Genomic DNA, 16,253 nt, shown 5'->3' with positions numbered 1-16,253 from the left:
TGCTGCAGCGTTGGCGTTGCTGTCATGTTCACACCTTTTTCTCCGGCATATCAGTCGCTATAGCCGGGGTGACGGCTGTCTCCGATCACTCAAACACGAAGACAGCCGAGCCAGAATCCCTCTGATCGACATCACATCTCAGATTTTAAACCTAAAGTCACAGATTTCTCGGGAAAAGTTTCTTTCAGTTAACATTATTGCATATTCTATGTATATTGAGGACTAAAAGTGATCATTTTTAGAAGGTTGCCAGCTTTGATCAGCACATCCGAGCCCCTAACCCCGTCGTTTCCGTTCCCAGGTATTATTTCAAGAAGGTGAGCGACGAGTTTGAGTGCGGGGTCGTGTTTGAGGAGATACGGGAAGATGACGCCGTCTTGCCGATCTTCGAGGAGAAGATCATCGGGAAAGTGGAGAAAGTGGACTGAACAGGTTTTGGAGCTGGATGTTGGGGAAAAAAAATAAAGTGATCGGATGGAGAAGAGGAAGTGATTTGGAACGGAGGCGTGGCCGACGGAGACAGACGTGACTTTAACTACTGCTGAACTGGAAGAGGAAGAAAAGGAGAAAAAAAAGAACTCGTTTACTCATGTGGAGTGAGATGTAGCATTGTAAAGTTTACTAGATAAATGAAGAACAAAAGTGCTACTAAAGCTACATATTTTTGATAATGATGTAAAAGAAAGCGTCCTTTCTTAAAGTAACAGCACTTGCAATTTTTCTATGTATTGGTATCAGATGTGTACAGTTTGTGTTAAAAGAAAACTAAATTTTATATCTATTTAAGTATTTAAGAATTTCAGTCTTACTGAAGTGTTTCCCCTGTTTGAAGAAAATCTTTTTATAGGGCTGATTTTTGTTGGATGTTTTGTGTGTGTTTTATTTTATTGTTTTCATTCCTGCTTCGTGTTTTTGCTCTTCTAAGTGCTTTTAATGCTTCTTTTTTGTGCCATTGAGTCAGAATGCTCATATTGTAATACTACTGACCAGGTCTCAGCATACATTGTTTAAAAAGGACTGAATCAGGAGTGAACAGAAACACATTTCCAGTACTGCAACCCGGGCACAATTTGCCATTAAATTTTTATTTATTTTTTTTTAATAGTTGAGCTCAGTAATGAGAGGCGTGCTTGTTGGAAGACATGTGGATGATTCATTATTTATTATTTCATATATATGTTTGTTGCAGGCATGTATATTCTGTTCACAGTTCACTTTCTGACTCCTGCTTCATTCGTACCTAATTATTTCCTGCTGAGATTTCCTGGGTTGCATCACTGTATAATGTTTCTGTTTGCCCTCCACATATATGTAGCAGCGACTTGGAGTTAAATTGGAAACTCAAACTAATCCATTGTGTGAAATCAGAATTTGAATTGTGAACATATCTATGCAAAATTATTGATAATTTAGTCACCCCGATCCAAAAACCACATTTGTTTTTACAAGTATAATAAATAAGTAACATTAGAGACTATTATGAATAAATCATTTACTTGATTATACTTAATTGAGTTGAATTTGTGGTAAGATGGGGTTTTATAAAGTCTTTGATCGTTTTCTGATTGTAAATTAATAATTTGACCTTTTCTAAAGCAAGCCGCTCTCTGGAGGAACATTTCATTGGACGCCGTCTGGAGCTTCATTATGATCAGAGACAAGCTATAAAAAGGAAAAAAAAAAAGCAGCTTTTCCACCTGGTGACTTACACACAGCAGGTCAAGAGGTCCTCAACCTGTTCCATGAATGTCATCCTGTTGCTACTGATCATGTGTGTGTGTGTGTGTGTGTGCACTGAAAACATACAGATTGTATTTCTGAGAGCTGATGATGCAGACACGTACTAATTTTTATTTTTCTTGTTTTTTTTTTCCTCACACCGCCTCATCCCTGTGATCGCTGTCCGTTCTCGAGCGAAGCTGACGATCAATCCGTAGCCTTCTCCAGCTTCTCGCAGCTACACCTTGTGCCTGACAGGTGTTGTTTAGTGCAAATGATCTATTTATGATAGATCTCATTACACCAAAGAGGTGGTTAACGCGCTCCTCGACGAGCCCCTTTCCTGTTCCAGTCCACTCCGGCGCGCACGTGGAACCTTCTATTTATTCCTCCTTTTATATTAAAGGAATAACGCTCCCATATGGAAGGAAGGCCGTGAGCTGAATGGAAAGCAGGCTCGTGATTCGCTCACGTGCGCTCACGTCTCCTGATGGCACTAAAACAAACTCAGAAAAGATAAAAAAAAAAAAAACAACAAGACATGGTTCAGTGGGTTTGCGTTCGCCGCCTCCTTTTATTTCACTAATGTAATGGAGGCGTTTGCACCGCAGCGGCTCTCGGTGAAGACAGTCGGCGGGGATCGCCGGGTGACGAGAAGATCCATTTTCTATTCTGCGGCTCATAATTGTGCCGAAGACGCTCGTCAGAGAGGAGCTGTGTAGTAAATATGCAGCCCTTTAAAACAGACGGGCTGTGCTGTCCTTGAGTGCATGATGGCGTTTTCTGTGTGTCGTTTGCATAGAAACCCAGCGAATGATCTTTTCTGATTTGAGAAGCTGCTTTTTTTTTTTTAGGCCCCTAACTTAAATGAGATTAATATATGTATCATCCAGTGATCCTAAGCTATATCTGGCAGGCGTCATGTTGATTTTTTTTTGTCATGTCTGTTATGATTTGTACTGTGAAAGTCCCAAAAGTGAACGTGTCTTATTTAAAATCAATGAAATGCGGACAATAAACAGCAGAGTGCCTTTATTACTATGCTAATGATGTCTTGACTTACAGACAATATATGTGGACATAAATGCCAGGGATTAGCTTTATATGTGTGTTTTTTGTTTTGTTTTTTTTTTATTATGTGTTTTCACTGTAATGTTCTGTCACTGCTCCACTTTATTTATGTAAATATGTACAACTTTCCATTGTCATCGACCAGCAGCCCAGTCGTAACGTACAGCGCCCCGGACCTGTTCCTGCTCACTAACTAGCATGGTAACCAGTTAACGGTACCTAGACAATAAATACATGCAATAAACCAGCATTCCGACTGTGAGTCGTCTGTTAGTTGATGTATTTTCACTGCATGAACAACAAGAAAAAGAAGATGAGTAGTGATACATTTGGAGGCCAGATGCAGTGTCTGTCTGCAGCCTGCAGGTGGAGCTCTTCCTGTTCTCTGTGTATGTAGAGAGGTTATCCTGGTGATTCTGAAGAGAGGTGGGTAGGGGCTGTGCATGTGGAGTGATGGACAGGGAGGAAAAGAAGAAAAAGAAGCCATGGATCGGTGTGTGTTCTGGATGTAAATACAGAAATGAGAAGATTTGATTCTCAAAATGAAGAGAGGAAAGTCACACTGTGCGAAATCTGGTGAAAGATCCTGCAGTGACCCGAAAAATCCTACAGGATCAGAACTCTCCGTGTCTCTGGTCTCCAAATGGACTCATGCCAATTAATCCACACTTCCTACTTTTAAAAAAGTCACAATAGTTGAGCCAATTAGAGCTAAATGACCGTATCAGCAGTGCTGTGTTATCCCCCCCCCCCCCCCCCCTCCTTCATGCCACTCAGTCGGTACCCACAGGTCTGAGTGGGCTCCTAATTGGTCTCTGCGTCAGAGGATGGAAACAAAGCTCCTCTGGAGAAACTAACTCACCAGTTTATCAGGCTGAAAATCACCTCCTGGAGTCCGACCAAGGAAACACCCATGGACTCCGCTGTTTTGGAGTTAACTCTGTTTGTAGTACATACAGTTAACACACCTTGCGGTGTGTGTATGAGCTTCAGTAACAGTTACTTCACAACAATCAGGGACACCATGAATCCTCAGGAGTCATACTGCCAGTGTTTTATAATCTTAAGTCAGAAGACTTTTGTTAATATTGGCCACTATTTCTTACAAAATTATTCTCATTCACACAGAAAAATAAACCAAATTTACTGAAATAATCAACCCCCAAAAACCTCCTCCCTGTAAAGCTTGATGAAGTCGCCACACGTCATTTTATTTTTCATTTTCAGCTGCGCCGGCTGCCTTTTAGCACCCTTTAAACATTCTGCGGGGCAAATTGCACAGCGGTTTCCAGAGCAACAACACAGCCGCAGACCTGGTCAAGGTTTGCAGTGACGCAAGTGTGAATTTCCTGGAATCACTCCTGACTGAGGGGGGCTAATCATTTCTGTGGCTTTTTCACATCAAGTGTCAACTTTAATAAATGTGTACATGTACTCTTTCTTCACTTTTGTAACACAGTATGCTGTATGTACCCAGTAGAATTTAATGTCATCCTTGCCAAGAGGTAACAATAGGCAAAATATTCTTTGGAAAATTTTGTTCTATTTATTTTTCAGATTTATAGAGAAGCCTTTCTATTTCTTCAAAATCCGCAAATCAAACCAGCCGGATGAGCACTCGCCACACAGTAATCTCCTCGGCGGCCTCTCCTCGGCCCCTCCTGGAGCTGAATAATATGAAATCATGAATCTCATAATACAAAATTAGTTTTAAAATCCAAACGTTGAATAGCCAAAGAAGAAGGTGCGTTGAGAGTTCATCTCCTTCACATTTATATGGAGAAAAGGACATGTGTGCAGCGCAAAATTAAAATTCTCTTTGTGATGGACGGATGGATGCAGTACAATATCGAACTGGTGTACCAGCAGAAGCTAACAGTCCTCCACTGATGTGATTTCCTCCATGATCTCCTTATTCTTTCCCATTCTGTGAATCTTAGCCACATATCAGTGTTCAGGCGGTTTTCAGCGTCTTTTAACAGAACAGGATCAAAGCTTCTCATCTCCAGCTCATTATGATCACACACAGCTGTGGATCCTCGTTTCCCCTCCTGTTATCATCCTAACGTGAGGGATCGTCTATCAAGCTCATAATCAAAAGACTGAGTAAGGTTCTTGTGACCCAAAGTGACTTCATCCAAGAAGCCATGTTGGAAAAAAGTGAGTATTTCTAGAGAGAAGTGCGGACAGGTTTTAACGACCAAGTGATATAGGAAACCCGCGTTAACCTAACATGTAGCCGCTGTGTTGTGTTGGGGAGCTGCAGCAGTGACAGAGGAAAACCACAAACATCCACTCAGGAAGGTTCAGACCAGGCGACCATCTGTAACGAGGCTGCTCTGCCCGCTGCACCCAGTGCTGCAGTGTTACATAAACATCTTTATCAGCGAAAAATCTAAAGTATTCTGTTTGTTCGGCTGGGATCCCACACATCAGACAAAGTTGACGTTAAGAGAAAAAAGGTTTTAACTCACTTCCTGTCTGAACATTTAATTGAGGCATGTCATTAGGGACGTGTGGGAGATGTGGGGTAAAATATCCTTTACTGCAGCATTAATTCCTGCTCCAGCTCATCACAGAGCTTTCTCTCCGGTCTCTTTCTTTGGATTTCCATTCTGGACTCTGGCACCGACAGCTTTATAGAAGTTTTCACCGTCGTGGTTCACATCTCACCTCCTGCTATTTATGAACCTGTCAGGGCTGTCAGGTCACATGTCTGAAACCAGACCTCGTCCACATGCAGCTGCTGCTCAGATATCAGTGCAGCATCCCGGGTTATTGATTGACCTTACGGTACTTGTAGTTTATTCATTAGCATCCTCCCCACCCTCCTTTTTTTTCTTTTTTAAGTTCTCTGCTGTCTGTTCCGCCTCTGGCTCTGCACTGGCCTCCCAGAGAAGCGGCGGTCTCTCAGGAATCTCCTTTGTTCTGCAGGATGCGCTCGTTAAAAACCACGTCTTACTTCTGCAGCGGCTGGCAACACAAGGCAGCCGAGTAAATGCAGTGGATGTCTCCTGATCTCTCCCGTGTGTGTGTGTGTGCGTGTGTGTGGCCGATATGGACCTGATCTGACTGACGGTCCCTCAGGTCGGGTGTCCCCAAATGAAAGACACTGCACTTTAAACACAGCAATGAAACAAAGTCTGTCCCTTTAAAACCAGATGAGATGCAGAGCAGCTGCATCAGCTGCATCGTGAACCAGGAACTGATAAAACCTCCTGAAATCTATCAGCACTGTCTGATTGCTTCGATTGTGCTGAATTAAAAAGTTAAAATGGGACTGCTAAAAAGAGCAGAAGTTACATTTAACTTCATTCATCAGCAGGAATTTGGTTTAAATCAACTTTGTTTGAAAGAATCAATATAACAGCACATTTCACTGCCAAACGATCTATTTAACAGACAAAAAGACAAGAGAATACTTTTCCTTTTTGTGACTAAAACCATTTTGAAGGTTTGGTTTCAAATTATCACTGTTTGTACAAACCAAGCTTTAAAATATGTATTATTATGTCAAACAAAAGCTGGAGTTTTGGAAATTACTACTTACAAATTTCTCCATTGAATATTTAAAAAAACAGGACTGTTTTTAATCTTGTCTTGTCTCCACAGTTTCTGATTATTGAACTAAAGCTGCAATTCCGGATTATCTAAAACTAATATGAGGCTCAGCAGTGGATCCCTGCACAGCTGCACCACAATTACAGACACAAAAGCATTTATTCAGAACCAAAACACCTAAAATCAGTAACGTGTTCTGAATAAATCTCACAGCCGAACGTTTTTACCTCTTTCCTGTGGTGTATTTTTCTCTCTCCACCACTGCCACAGACAGACAGGAGTCATTTAGAGGAACAGCTGATCCATGTTGTGGACACACATATTTATGAAGTTGACACTCTATATGCATACATCTGCGTTTCTGATTCATTTTTTCCTTCCTTTTCTTACAGTTTATCTCCCCTGCTGAGCGATCATAGCTACTTGTTCAGTAAACTGAACAAAACACATCAAATCACTGTATTTTAGGATTTAAATTAAGCAGAGCTTTTACCTCAAGAAGAAAACTCTATTAACTTGAAGCTCATGTCAGACACATTTACCTCACACCAAATCGTGGATTTTAAATCACAACCTCATCTTCTGTATTTTCAGATTGATTTTTTTTTGTCGGCAGCCGATCCAAAGCCAATGAATATCATTTGTGAACGGAGGTGGTGACAGGATTGTGCTTTGGAGTGAAATGATTCACTACAATTTGCGTTTCTGCAAGCAATGGACCCATTTATCACAGTCACGATCACCGAGTTTCACTCTTAACGCATTTATCACACACATTTCACTCAAACTGAATGATGGAGCAGTTTTTCAAAAGTGTATCTGTACACTTCCTGTTTTGTTATTGTTCGAATTATTAAATCTATAGCACAAAATGCATTTCAGTGCTAAGAATAAATCAATTTCAAATAGTATAGGGTTCAGGTTAATGTAACTGATTGAAAACACAGCTGCTGCACATGAGCAGTTCTCCCAGGATTTCTTTAGGGTCTCAGAGTCTGGTTATCTTACCGACTGCCTCACTGCCCTCAACGGTATCTTTAACTGGAACACGGTAACTTTCAGATAAATCTAAAATAACATTCTGATTTATCCTAAAGACGCACTGAAAGGGACAAAAAAGGCCAGCAAAACAACAGTTTTTCCGAAAATAACTGCTATACAGAATTCAGAATCAAATCTTGCAGTTATGTGTTCACAGAAAATAGTTTATTTGGCAATAAGTGTAGAATACATTTGTTTCTAAAACATTCTGTATATATATATATATATATGTGAGTGTGTGTGTGTGTGTGTGTGTGTGTGTGTGTGTAAATTTCTGTTTTCGAAAGCATAACAGAGATACTCAATATACAGCATATATGAGATGGACAAAATTACAGTAAACACACAGGAGGGAAATTGTGCAAAGGAAAATGTTTTGCTCGCAGAGTGCTCTCTGAAGAGAAAATGATGTCTTATATAACCCGAAGGGAACACAACAAGGTCCTTATTACAGCTCTGAGGTAGGACACAACTTCACAGGAAACAGATCAGATCAGCTGTTTTAGTACTCAACGGAAACACACAAAATACGCTATTTTAAAACACAGCATCAGCTCAGAAGAGCACTCACTGATAAATATAGAATTCAAATATATAATATTTACATAAAACAGAAACATGCCGTAAATACCGTCTATGTAAAACACAAGTAAAACATGAAAGTGGATCCAGCGTTTTCAACCTTTTCCTCCTGTTTCCGTCTGATTCTTAAAGTTCTTCCGCCAGTCTTTTTTTTTTTTTTTTTTAATGGGATTGAAATGTTTTGTACATTTCTTTCTGAAAGCATTACATCATTTCTGTATTTATGTTGATAATACAAACAATGTCTTGGCAGGACAGAAATGGATCTGCATGCAAGATAGAGAACAAGCAGACCGATTAATTCTGAGTCCCGCTTGGAGACATTACAGCCCTAATAATGAGCGAGCGGGACGATTGAAAAACAGCTTAATAAGACACAATTATATGTAATTATCATTAAAGTGGAGGAAAGACCTGAACATTAAACCCTGTTTGAAGTCAATGATGCTGACAAACGTGGATTTCTACAAACTTCTCAACCGTTATGGGACAGACACAGCGCTGTTGGAATACTTTATAAAACCTGACTTTGAACCAAAGTGCAAGCCGTCAGTAAGGCAAACAGTGGAAACAAATAAAAAAAATGAGATTTTTTTGTTTGTAAGCAACCTTTCAGTCCCTCTGCCAGTGTGATGGAATCTAATGTATGGATTATAGAATAAATACATTCTGCAGCAGATGAACATTTTAATAATCTGTCTCTTGCAAACACGGTGGAATCTTGTCATGACGTGTGAGCGAGGAGGGGGTCTGGAGGTTGCAGCGTCTCTCCCAGAGGGCAGTCTGTTCCGGGCGCGTCAGCGGAGCGGGATCACTCGTCAGCTCGGCGGCTGAAAGGGCAGATTCAGGGTCACCGTGGCTTCCCTGGGCTCGGCTACGGGCCTGTTGATCATCTCGCACTCGTTCTGTCTCACGTGCTCCTCATGCATCTGCGACACCTCGGTGGAGGCGGCCTCGAAGCCCGGCACCGTGTTGGCCACGTGCACCACGTGCACCTTGTTCCTCCCGTTCTTGCTGAGGATGCAGCTGAACACCTTCTTGAAGCCCTTGCGGAAGTGCTTGGACACCAGGGCGTAGACGATGGGGTTGACGCAGGAGTTGGCGTAGGCCATGCAGTGCGACAGGAGCCTGAAGGCGAACGTGGTCTGGTTGAAGGGGAAGTCGCCGTACAGGAAGCACAGGATGACCACGTGGTACGGCAGCCAGCAGATGCAGAACAGCACCGTGACGATGATGATCATCTTGGTCACCTTGCGCTTGGCCCGCTTGGACTCCGACATGCCGTCCAGGGGGTCGACGGCCGTCCACAGGTACTTGATGGTGCGGGTGTAGGAGAGGCTCACGATCAGGACGGGGATGACGTAGCCGAACAGGAAGGTGCACGTGTCCAGCACCTTGCGGTTCTGCCCCTCCCAGCCGGGGATGCACACCGTGCTGTTGGAGAACTCCACCAGGTCGTAGTAGCTGAGGTACGGGCCGGCAAAGACCAGGGAGAGACCCCAGATGATCACCATGGCAACCACGGCGTTGCACGGGGTCCTGAGCTCCCTGGAGCGCAGCGGGTAGCGGATGGCCAGGTACCTGAAAGACGGAGAATAGAATGAGGACGGCGTCTGGTCGTGCCGAACATATGAAGGCCGCTAATGGCTGAAGCACGTTGAGCCGGCGCGCTAAAAGGTGACGACTGTACGCAAAAGACACCGTGACAGGTGTTCCAGGAGCCTCATTAAAATCAAGCCGACGTGTCACAACGAGGCCCGGACTGGAATCTGCGTTTACACTGCGCTGCCTGCTGTAATAAAGCCTGAAAAGGGAGACGGCTCACTTCTCATTAGCCGTGACTCCGAGTGTTGACACCACGCTGCTGCGGCACGCTGCACAACTTTAGCGGAAAAAAAATTCTTCACCACATAACTAACAGGTTAAAGATATAGGCATCGTGAACATGAGTAAAATATCGAAATCAAGTAATTACGAAAGAATGATAAACCACATTGCTTTTGTATGATCAAATATTCAGTATTTATTATTAATAAATTCATGTATAATTTTTACTGTAGAGCTATTTTGAATAATTTATTCCTTCTTGATTTAATGGTGAAGAATATAGGTGTTGGATATAAAATAGATGTTCTGTGAAAAATCCTTAAAAGCTGATTTCATTTCAAGTTTTGTCTTTATGGCCAATTTTCTTAAATTTGGATTTCTGATTGATTTAATGAGACCTTAACCAAAACTGAATCTAACAATAGAGTAGAATAGAACTGAACTGAATCAGAAATTGCTATTATATAATGTATAATGACCTTATTAGAAACAGATGACAATAAAAAAAAAATTGAGTAACAAATGCTCAGATGCTGAAAACAAGCAACACACAAATAAATAATATGAGGATCGCAGGATTAGATTTCTTTTTTTTGGTTTAAAAAGTAAATGCCATTTACCCAGAATCCTAAACTGTTGATGAAAAAGGTGATAATAAGGCTGAGAAGAGGATCCTCTGTGTACTATTAGCATGTCTCACTCTGGAGGTTCCTACACTGACAATCACTCACTCTACAGGTATTAGTTGGTTTTATTGAGTAGGAAGCACCTCTGGGAAATATGTCAAACTGCCGGCAATATAAACAGAGGGGTTTTTGGGCTTTTCAGTGGGATCGGATCTCGTAGGCGGTGCATGATAAACACACAAACACAGCAGAGTGCGCTTCGATTGAACCCTGCAGACACCAGCTGCCAATCCAAAGGGGGAAAAAAAAAAAAACATTTACAGGAAGCAATTTTCTTGAAAGTGACGCCACACACACTATTTCACATAGTTTTTTTCTTCTGGTCAAATATATGATATTCTTCTTCTGTTTGACATGCATAGTTTGATCTCTGAGGGGCAGATAGTGGAGGCTTACGGCCTTGTTTACCCGGGGCAGTCAATCCACATCCTTGGTCGCAGCACTTCATGGACACTCCAGCCCACGCTCCAAAGACACAGGAATCAGCCTCTCTGCTCATCGCAATCAAAATGAAATGATGCACTCATATTAAATATAAAAATCAAAACGCTTTCAGCGTGCGCATCACTGAAATCTCTGTAATTTGTCCGGACGCAAATATTTCCCTCTTTTCCCTACTGAAATGACACGGTGAGCGATTCATTTGGTTTTGAGAATATTGCAAATCTCTTATGAGAAAACCTGATTTGGAAGCGCGTCAGTGACCCTGCCTCAGACGGAGTCAAGCTTTTGGAATACGTTAACACAAGAATGAGCCGTTGCTGAAAACTGCAAACCGATGTGTGGCGAAGCAGGCGTAGAACCCTGACTGAAAGAAATCAGAAAAAGAAAAAGGCTGACACTGTGGTGTAGCGGTCGCCATTCTCTGTCACAACAAGAGGATCATGGGTGGATTCTGTGGGTTCCCCAACACAGCAAATAAAAGAATGTATTCTTATCATTCTTGGTCATTTATTTGCCGTTTCTGAATGTCGGCGTGATTTTTCCGTCTCTCTGTGTTGTACTTGTTGCATAACGTCCATTTTTCCTTCCAATCAAGCCAAATCCGCCGCAGCTCCCTGCAAACCGCCGAGCTGGACAAAGCAGGTATGGAAGAAAGGATGGAGCCTGTTAGTGTCAACACAATGTGTCGAATCCAGAGGAGGAATTCTCCTTTGTGCTTTATTAAGTCAGGGACCAATTAAAGCTGCTGAAAGGCAGCCTGGTGCATCTGTTGAATGCGAGACAGATTTCTCTCAGTGTCTGCAGCATTTCAGCATGAATGCATTTCAAAGCATCCCTTGTGCACAAGTGAATCAGGATTGGAGTTTTTTATTCCTAAAAACCACCAAAAAAAAAATCAAAATATGCATGAATACCCACTATAATCTTGTGTGGGTGTTTTTTTTTTTCTTTTGTTTTTTGTTTGTACTATTATCCTAAGATGCGTGCATCAGCTCTTGAATATTGCTTTTCTTGCTATGCAAATGGAAACCCTGAATAAAACCAAACAGCATTTCTTCGCCGCATCAAAGCCGCGCTAAACACACGATGAGGTTCTGCACAGCGTCACATGTTTCCCGTCTGCACAGTCTGAGCGTTTCATGCTGCTCATTCAGGCTGAACTGTGATTTCAACCCTGCTGGGAATTCCTGGTGTAAAGTGTGACTGTGTGCTACTGCTTTTCCTTTTTTTTTTTCCTTCCTTTTTTCAGTTTTCACTCAGGAACTGAGAAGGACAAACAACAGAAATTCATTAACCTCCCTGACTCATATGTTCCAGAGTGAAGAGGAAACGACTCGTGCGTCCGCCGGAGAGTCAACATAGTCAAAGTGAGCAAAGTGAGCCCGCTGCACACCGGCCGCATTGACCGAGATGATTATGCTGCCAAACGAGGACAATGGATGCTTCGCACTGACTCTCTGAGGGAAATCATTCACCGGCAGGCATATTCAGTTAGAGCAGGGGTGTTAAACGCAGGAACCAGGGGACACGACTGACCCACCAGAGTTCAATCCAACCTGAAAGATGAAATTTGCAAACTGTGAGGAATGATGACCTTCACTGCAATACATGGATTTGACCACCAGAGGCGCAAACTGATCTTCTTTTCACTTTGATGAGGCAGTCGAACTGATCATACTTTAAGTTATCAATACTTTAAGTTCTATCCAGAAGCTATGGTCACCTATGTGGCTCCAGGGCCGCAGGTTGCACACTCTTGCCCTCGATGAATGTTTTTTTAATGGTGCCGTAGAAGAAGTCGTGGCTAATCTGATCACGTTTGTAATCAGATTCAAGTAAATACATGCAGCCGCACAGCTCAGGGCTTCTCCATGCAAATGAGCCTGGCAGATTTGTTTACCTGAGCAGAAACACATCAGGGAAGAAACACGGGTCAGCCGCTGTGACTCTCTGACACGTCCGTCCATTATGGCCGGATAAACACAAGTCGCCTCCCGCTGTCATCAGCTAACCTCGCCACCCTGCTCCTCTCCTCGCCACGACAAAAAGCAAAAATAAAGCACCTGGAGCTGGAGACCTTGACGATGATGATGATTGTTGTGAGATTGTATGTCTGATGACAAATTGGAGTGGCTTTATATTCATGACAACATTCTCTGTTCTCACATGAGCAGAAAGCAGAAGTCTTGACTTTGAGTTTTGTTTAGTCCAAATAAAAACCTTTAAATTTCCCTCCTCAATTACTATTTATTCCCCACAAATTAGCGCCTTCAGCGTTGTTCTCATTTCCTCTCTTAAGTGAGGCATACACTGGAGCAAACTAACACAATTTTCTTAAATTAACGACCCGTGTGCTTGAATAGTGAAATGTTTGTTTTCCCCTCGTCTTTGAAAATGCGCAATGCCTTTGAGATATCAGCTTATTGGAACCAAGATGGAGAGCTCACGAATGTTAAATAATGTATACATATTTCATTTTGGGTTTTACTACATCTGTATAGATCCCAGTTTGGAATAACTGACGAAACATGAGCGTTATAAGAAAAATAAAGGTTGAAGGTGAGTTGATTTGAGTTATTTGTCACTATCAAGTGACAATTAAAATAGATCAGTCAATGAAGGAAGTCGTTTCCAATCAATAATCAACATTTATGATCACCTGTGAGTCAATAAAAAACAAACAAACAATATAATAGTCAGAAGTCCAGTTTCTTCTCGAGTTTTTTTTACCAAGTGCTTCGTCTCTGACTGTTTTTGACCAAGTCTCATTTTGTTCCTGCCAGTTGGATTGATTTCCTCTGGACTGAACCCTGTTTTTCTCCGGCCTGAATGAACGGCGTGATTCCGCCGCTGCCTTGTGTGAGTCACTCACCGGGGTCCTGAGCCTGGACATGTTCGAACAATGTGACATGTTTCAAAATACCAGGCTGACGCAGGGTGGAAGCCAGCTTTAGCGTTTGGAGCCGTTTCTACAGAAGCAGGAATACATTACACTATATTCCCATGAAGGCTTTTCAAAAAAAAATGCACAGTTTCCATCCAGTGAATGCGATATCTTTGCTCCCCCTGCAGCCTTCATCTGGCTGCACCCCAGGACACAAAAAAACAGGAATAAGTTCTCCTCCATCCGAGAGGAGCAGGAGGTGATGCACTGTGTTTTTCCAGCTGTTCTTTATCGTGTACTGTGCTGTGTTGTGCTGCACTTTATCCTGTTCGCTGCTGTACTTTATGTTATCTTGTCTTTACGTTGCTGACAAAGCAACAGTTTGCACTGAACTCCACCCGAATAAATGACCAAGATTGCTTCCTCATGTTTTGTGGGATATTTCATTGTTTTTACTGTTTGTTTCCATTCTTGTAACTGCTGCGTAACAAGTCGCTCTTCAAGGGACAAAAGATGATAAGAAAGTTAAACTTGACAACCAGCAGCTTCAGGAAAAAGTGTCAAAACATTTAGTCAGAGTAAAGTATGATGAGAAATTAAACAGGTTCTAGCAAAGACACATGAGAATAAATGTAAAATAAAAGCACATAATTGCTGTGTTTGCAGTGAAATGCAGGGATTACTGAAGTACCTGTCGACAGACACGGCGGCCAGCGTGAAGCTGCTGGCGTACATGGTGAGGTTGATGAAGAAGTGCACCACTTTGCACATGAAGGAGCCGAAGACCCAGCCCTCCAGGGAGTAGATGGTGGCTTGGAACGGGACGCAGAAGATGATGAAGAAGAAGTCGGCCACGCTCAGGTTGAGTATGAAGAGGTTGGTGGTGTTGTAGCCCACCTGGCCGCTGCGCAGCAGCACGGCCAGCACCAGGCTGTTACCCACAGTGCCGAGCAGGAATATGAGGGAGAAGACCACCGAGACGATGACGCTGGTGGGGTTCAGCTGGTAGACTTCAGATACGTTGGTCTGCCCTCCGGGCCAATTGAAATCCTCAAAGTCTGACATTTTTGCAGGTCTGGACTGAGTGAGAGAAAAGAGAGGATTCATATATCAGAAAAATGCATTTGGAGCATTTGGAGCGTTTGACGTTTCATATCGGGAAAATAGAGATCGAAACCTCTGGGGATTGAAGGAGTTGTGCTTCATGCTCTGGCACTCAGTGTTGACAGAAGGACAAAAAACATGAATTCAAAGAGCTTCTAGCTAAATCATTAGCAGTTTTTCATCATCAGTGACAGGCCTGCATACACATAAAGACAAATAATTCCCTTTGGAGTGGGGCCATGCACTGCAATAGGACAAGAATAGTTTAATTGGCTCAAGTTGTTTGTGAAACGTAGTGCGAATAATTTGCTAGTTAATTGAAAGTAAGGTTGCAAAAGCAGCAGTACACTCATAAGTGGATTGTTTTGTTGTTGTGCTGTCAGCCTCATACAAACAAACAGAGAGGAGCTTTTTTTTCTTTTGGCTTTATAATCTGACAATAATTCGCTGTTGCTTTGTAACAGACATCACTCAGAGTAACCCCTCCAGGTCCTCTGCTCTCTGATCCCACCTCTGAGCGTCCGGCTCTCGACGGTCTTTTTGCAGCACTCAAGTTGGATCCAATTACTGGAAACCAAATGGAAAAACTTCCACTTCATGGGGAACCTTCACTTGCAGCCAGAATCGCATTAGAAATTTGTGATGAGCTGCAGTGGAGGGGCTGGTTAATGTCCATATCTGACCTTACACTTGAGCTTCGCAGGTGTTCCGCTTCATGAAAACAGATTATTTCCGACGGCGCCAGCGGGCGCTGTTTTGTGTGTGTCAGAAAGACGTACGGCGCTATTGAGAGTGGGCTGGAAGTAGAGAGGCACTCTGAATAGTCACAGCGACACACAGGGAAAGATAATGTCCATAAACATGTTATTGATCCCCATCAATCATCCAGGGTGAAATAGAATAAACGCTTTGAATATTGTTTACTTAAAAGGCGCCACAGGGAGTGATGATACCAAAGGCCATGGCTTTGTTATGTTTGATTGCATTTATATGATTGAGTTTTTGTGTTTACATGGTAACATGTTTCTGATGAGCAATACTAATTTTCTTGGCTGAGCTGGAAGAATGGGTCATATTCCAAACCCAATCACTGTGGTTCGATCCCCCATCTTTCCCTGCTCACACGTCCAAGGAGAAGACAAAAAGCTATACGAAAACAATAAATCTCTTCATATATGTACGAAACGTGTTACCATGCTACGTCTGTGCTTTGACTCTTGATCGTCCTGCTCTGACATGTTCTCCGCCTGAGGACGGGCAGCTGGAAGCAGACGCAGTGCATCTCTTTCCAGAGCCTTCCGATTAGCTCTCACCGTTTTTTATTTCCGCAATGA

The 16,253-nt window shown here is 42.5% G+C and overlaps 2 protein-coding genes across 3 annotated transcripts in view; one reads left to right on the top strand and one right to left on the bottom strand.

The window, feature by feature from the left end:
• axin1 (axin 1) overlaps positions 1-7,725 on the top strand; it is a 31,912-nt gene extending 24,187 nt beyond the window's left edge. For both annotated transcript variants that reach the window (XM_030089950.1, XM_030089949.1), the window contains exons 11-12: positions 302-447; positions 7,715-7,725. In XM_030089950.1, coding sequence (XP_029945810.1) covers positions 302-428 — 127 coding nt within the window. In that variant the 3' untranslated portion in view covers positions 429-447; positions 7,715-7,725. The remainder of the gene's footprint in view (positions 1-301; positions 448-7,714) is intronic.
• A 1,052-nt stretch (positions 7,726-8,777) lies between these two features.
• Positions 8,778-14,887, bottom strand: galr2b (galanin receptor 2b). Its single transcript, XM_030089827.1, has 2 exons — positions 14,507-14,887; positions 8,778-9,555 (listed from the first exon to the last, which is right to left on the bottom strand). Exons 1-2 carry the CDS (start codon positions 14,878-14,880, stop codon positions 8,793-8,795), a joined length of 1,137 nt encoding a protein of 378 aa, XP_029945687.1. The 5' UTR covers positions 14,881-14,887; the 3' UTR covers positions 8,778-8,792.
• Between the last annotated feature and the right edge of the window lie 1,366 nt (positions 14,888-16,253).

The sequence above is a fragment of the Salarias fasciatus genome, chromosome 4 (genome assembly GCF_902148845.1).
Source record: "Salarias fasciatus chromosome 4, fSalaFa1.1, whole genome shotgun sequence".
Taxonomy (NCBI): domain Eukaryota; kingdom Metazoa; phylum Chordata; class Actinopteri; order Blenniiformes; family Blenniidae; genus Salarias; species Salarias fasciatus.
The sequence above is the reverse complement of the archived record's forward strand: the minus strand, read 5'-3'. Positions and strand labels throughout refer to the sequence as shown.

Excerpts from the sequence above, each read along its gene's own strand:
- galr2b (XM_030089827.1), bottom strand. The coding sequence starts at position 14,880 with ATGTCAGACTTTGAGGATTTCAATTGGCCCGGAGGGCAGACCAACGTA. Across the intron at positions 9,556-14,506 it reads GCCGCCGTGTCTGTCGACAG|GTACCTGGCCATCCGCTACC; the intron begins GTACTTCAGTAA and ends TCCGTCTTTCAG.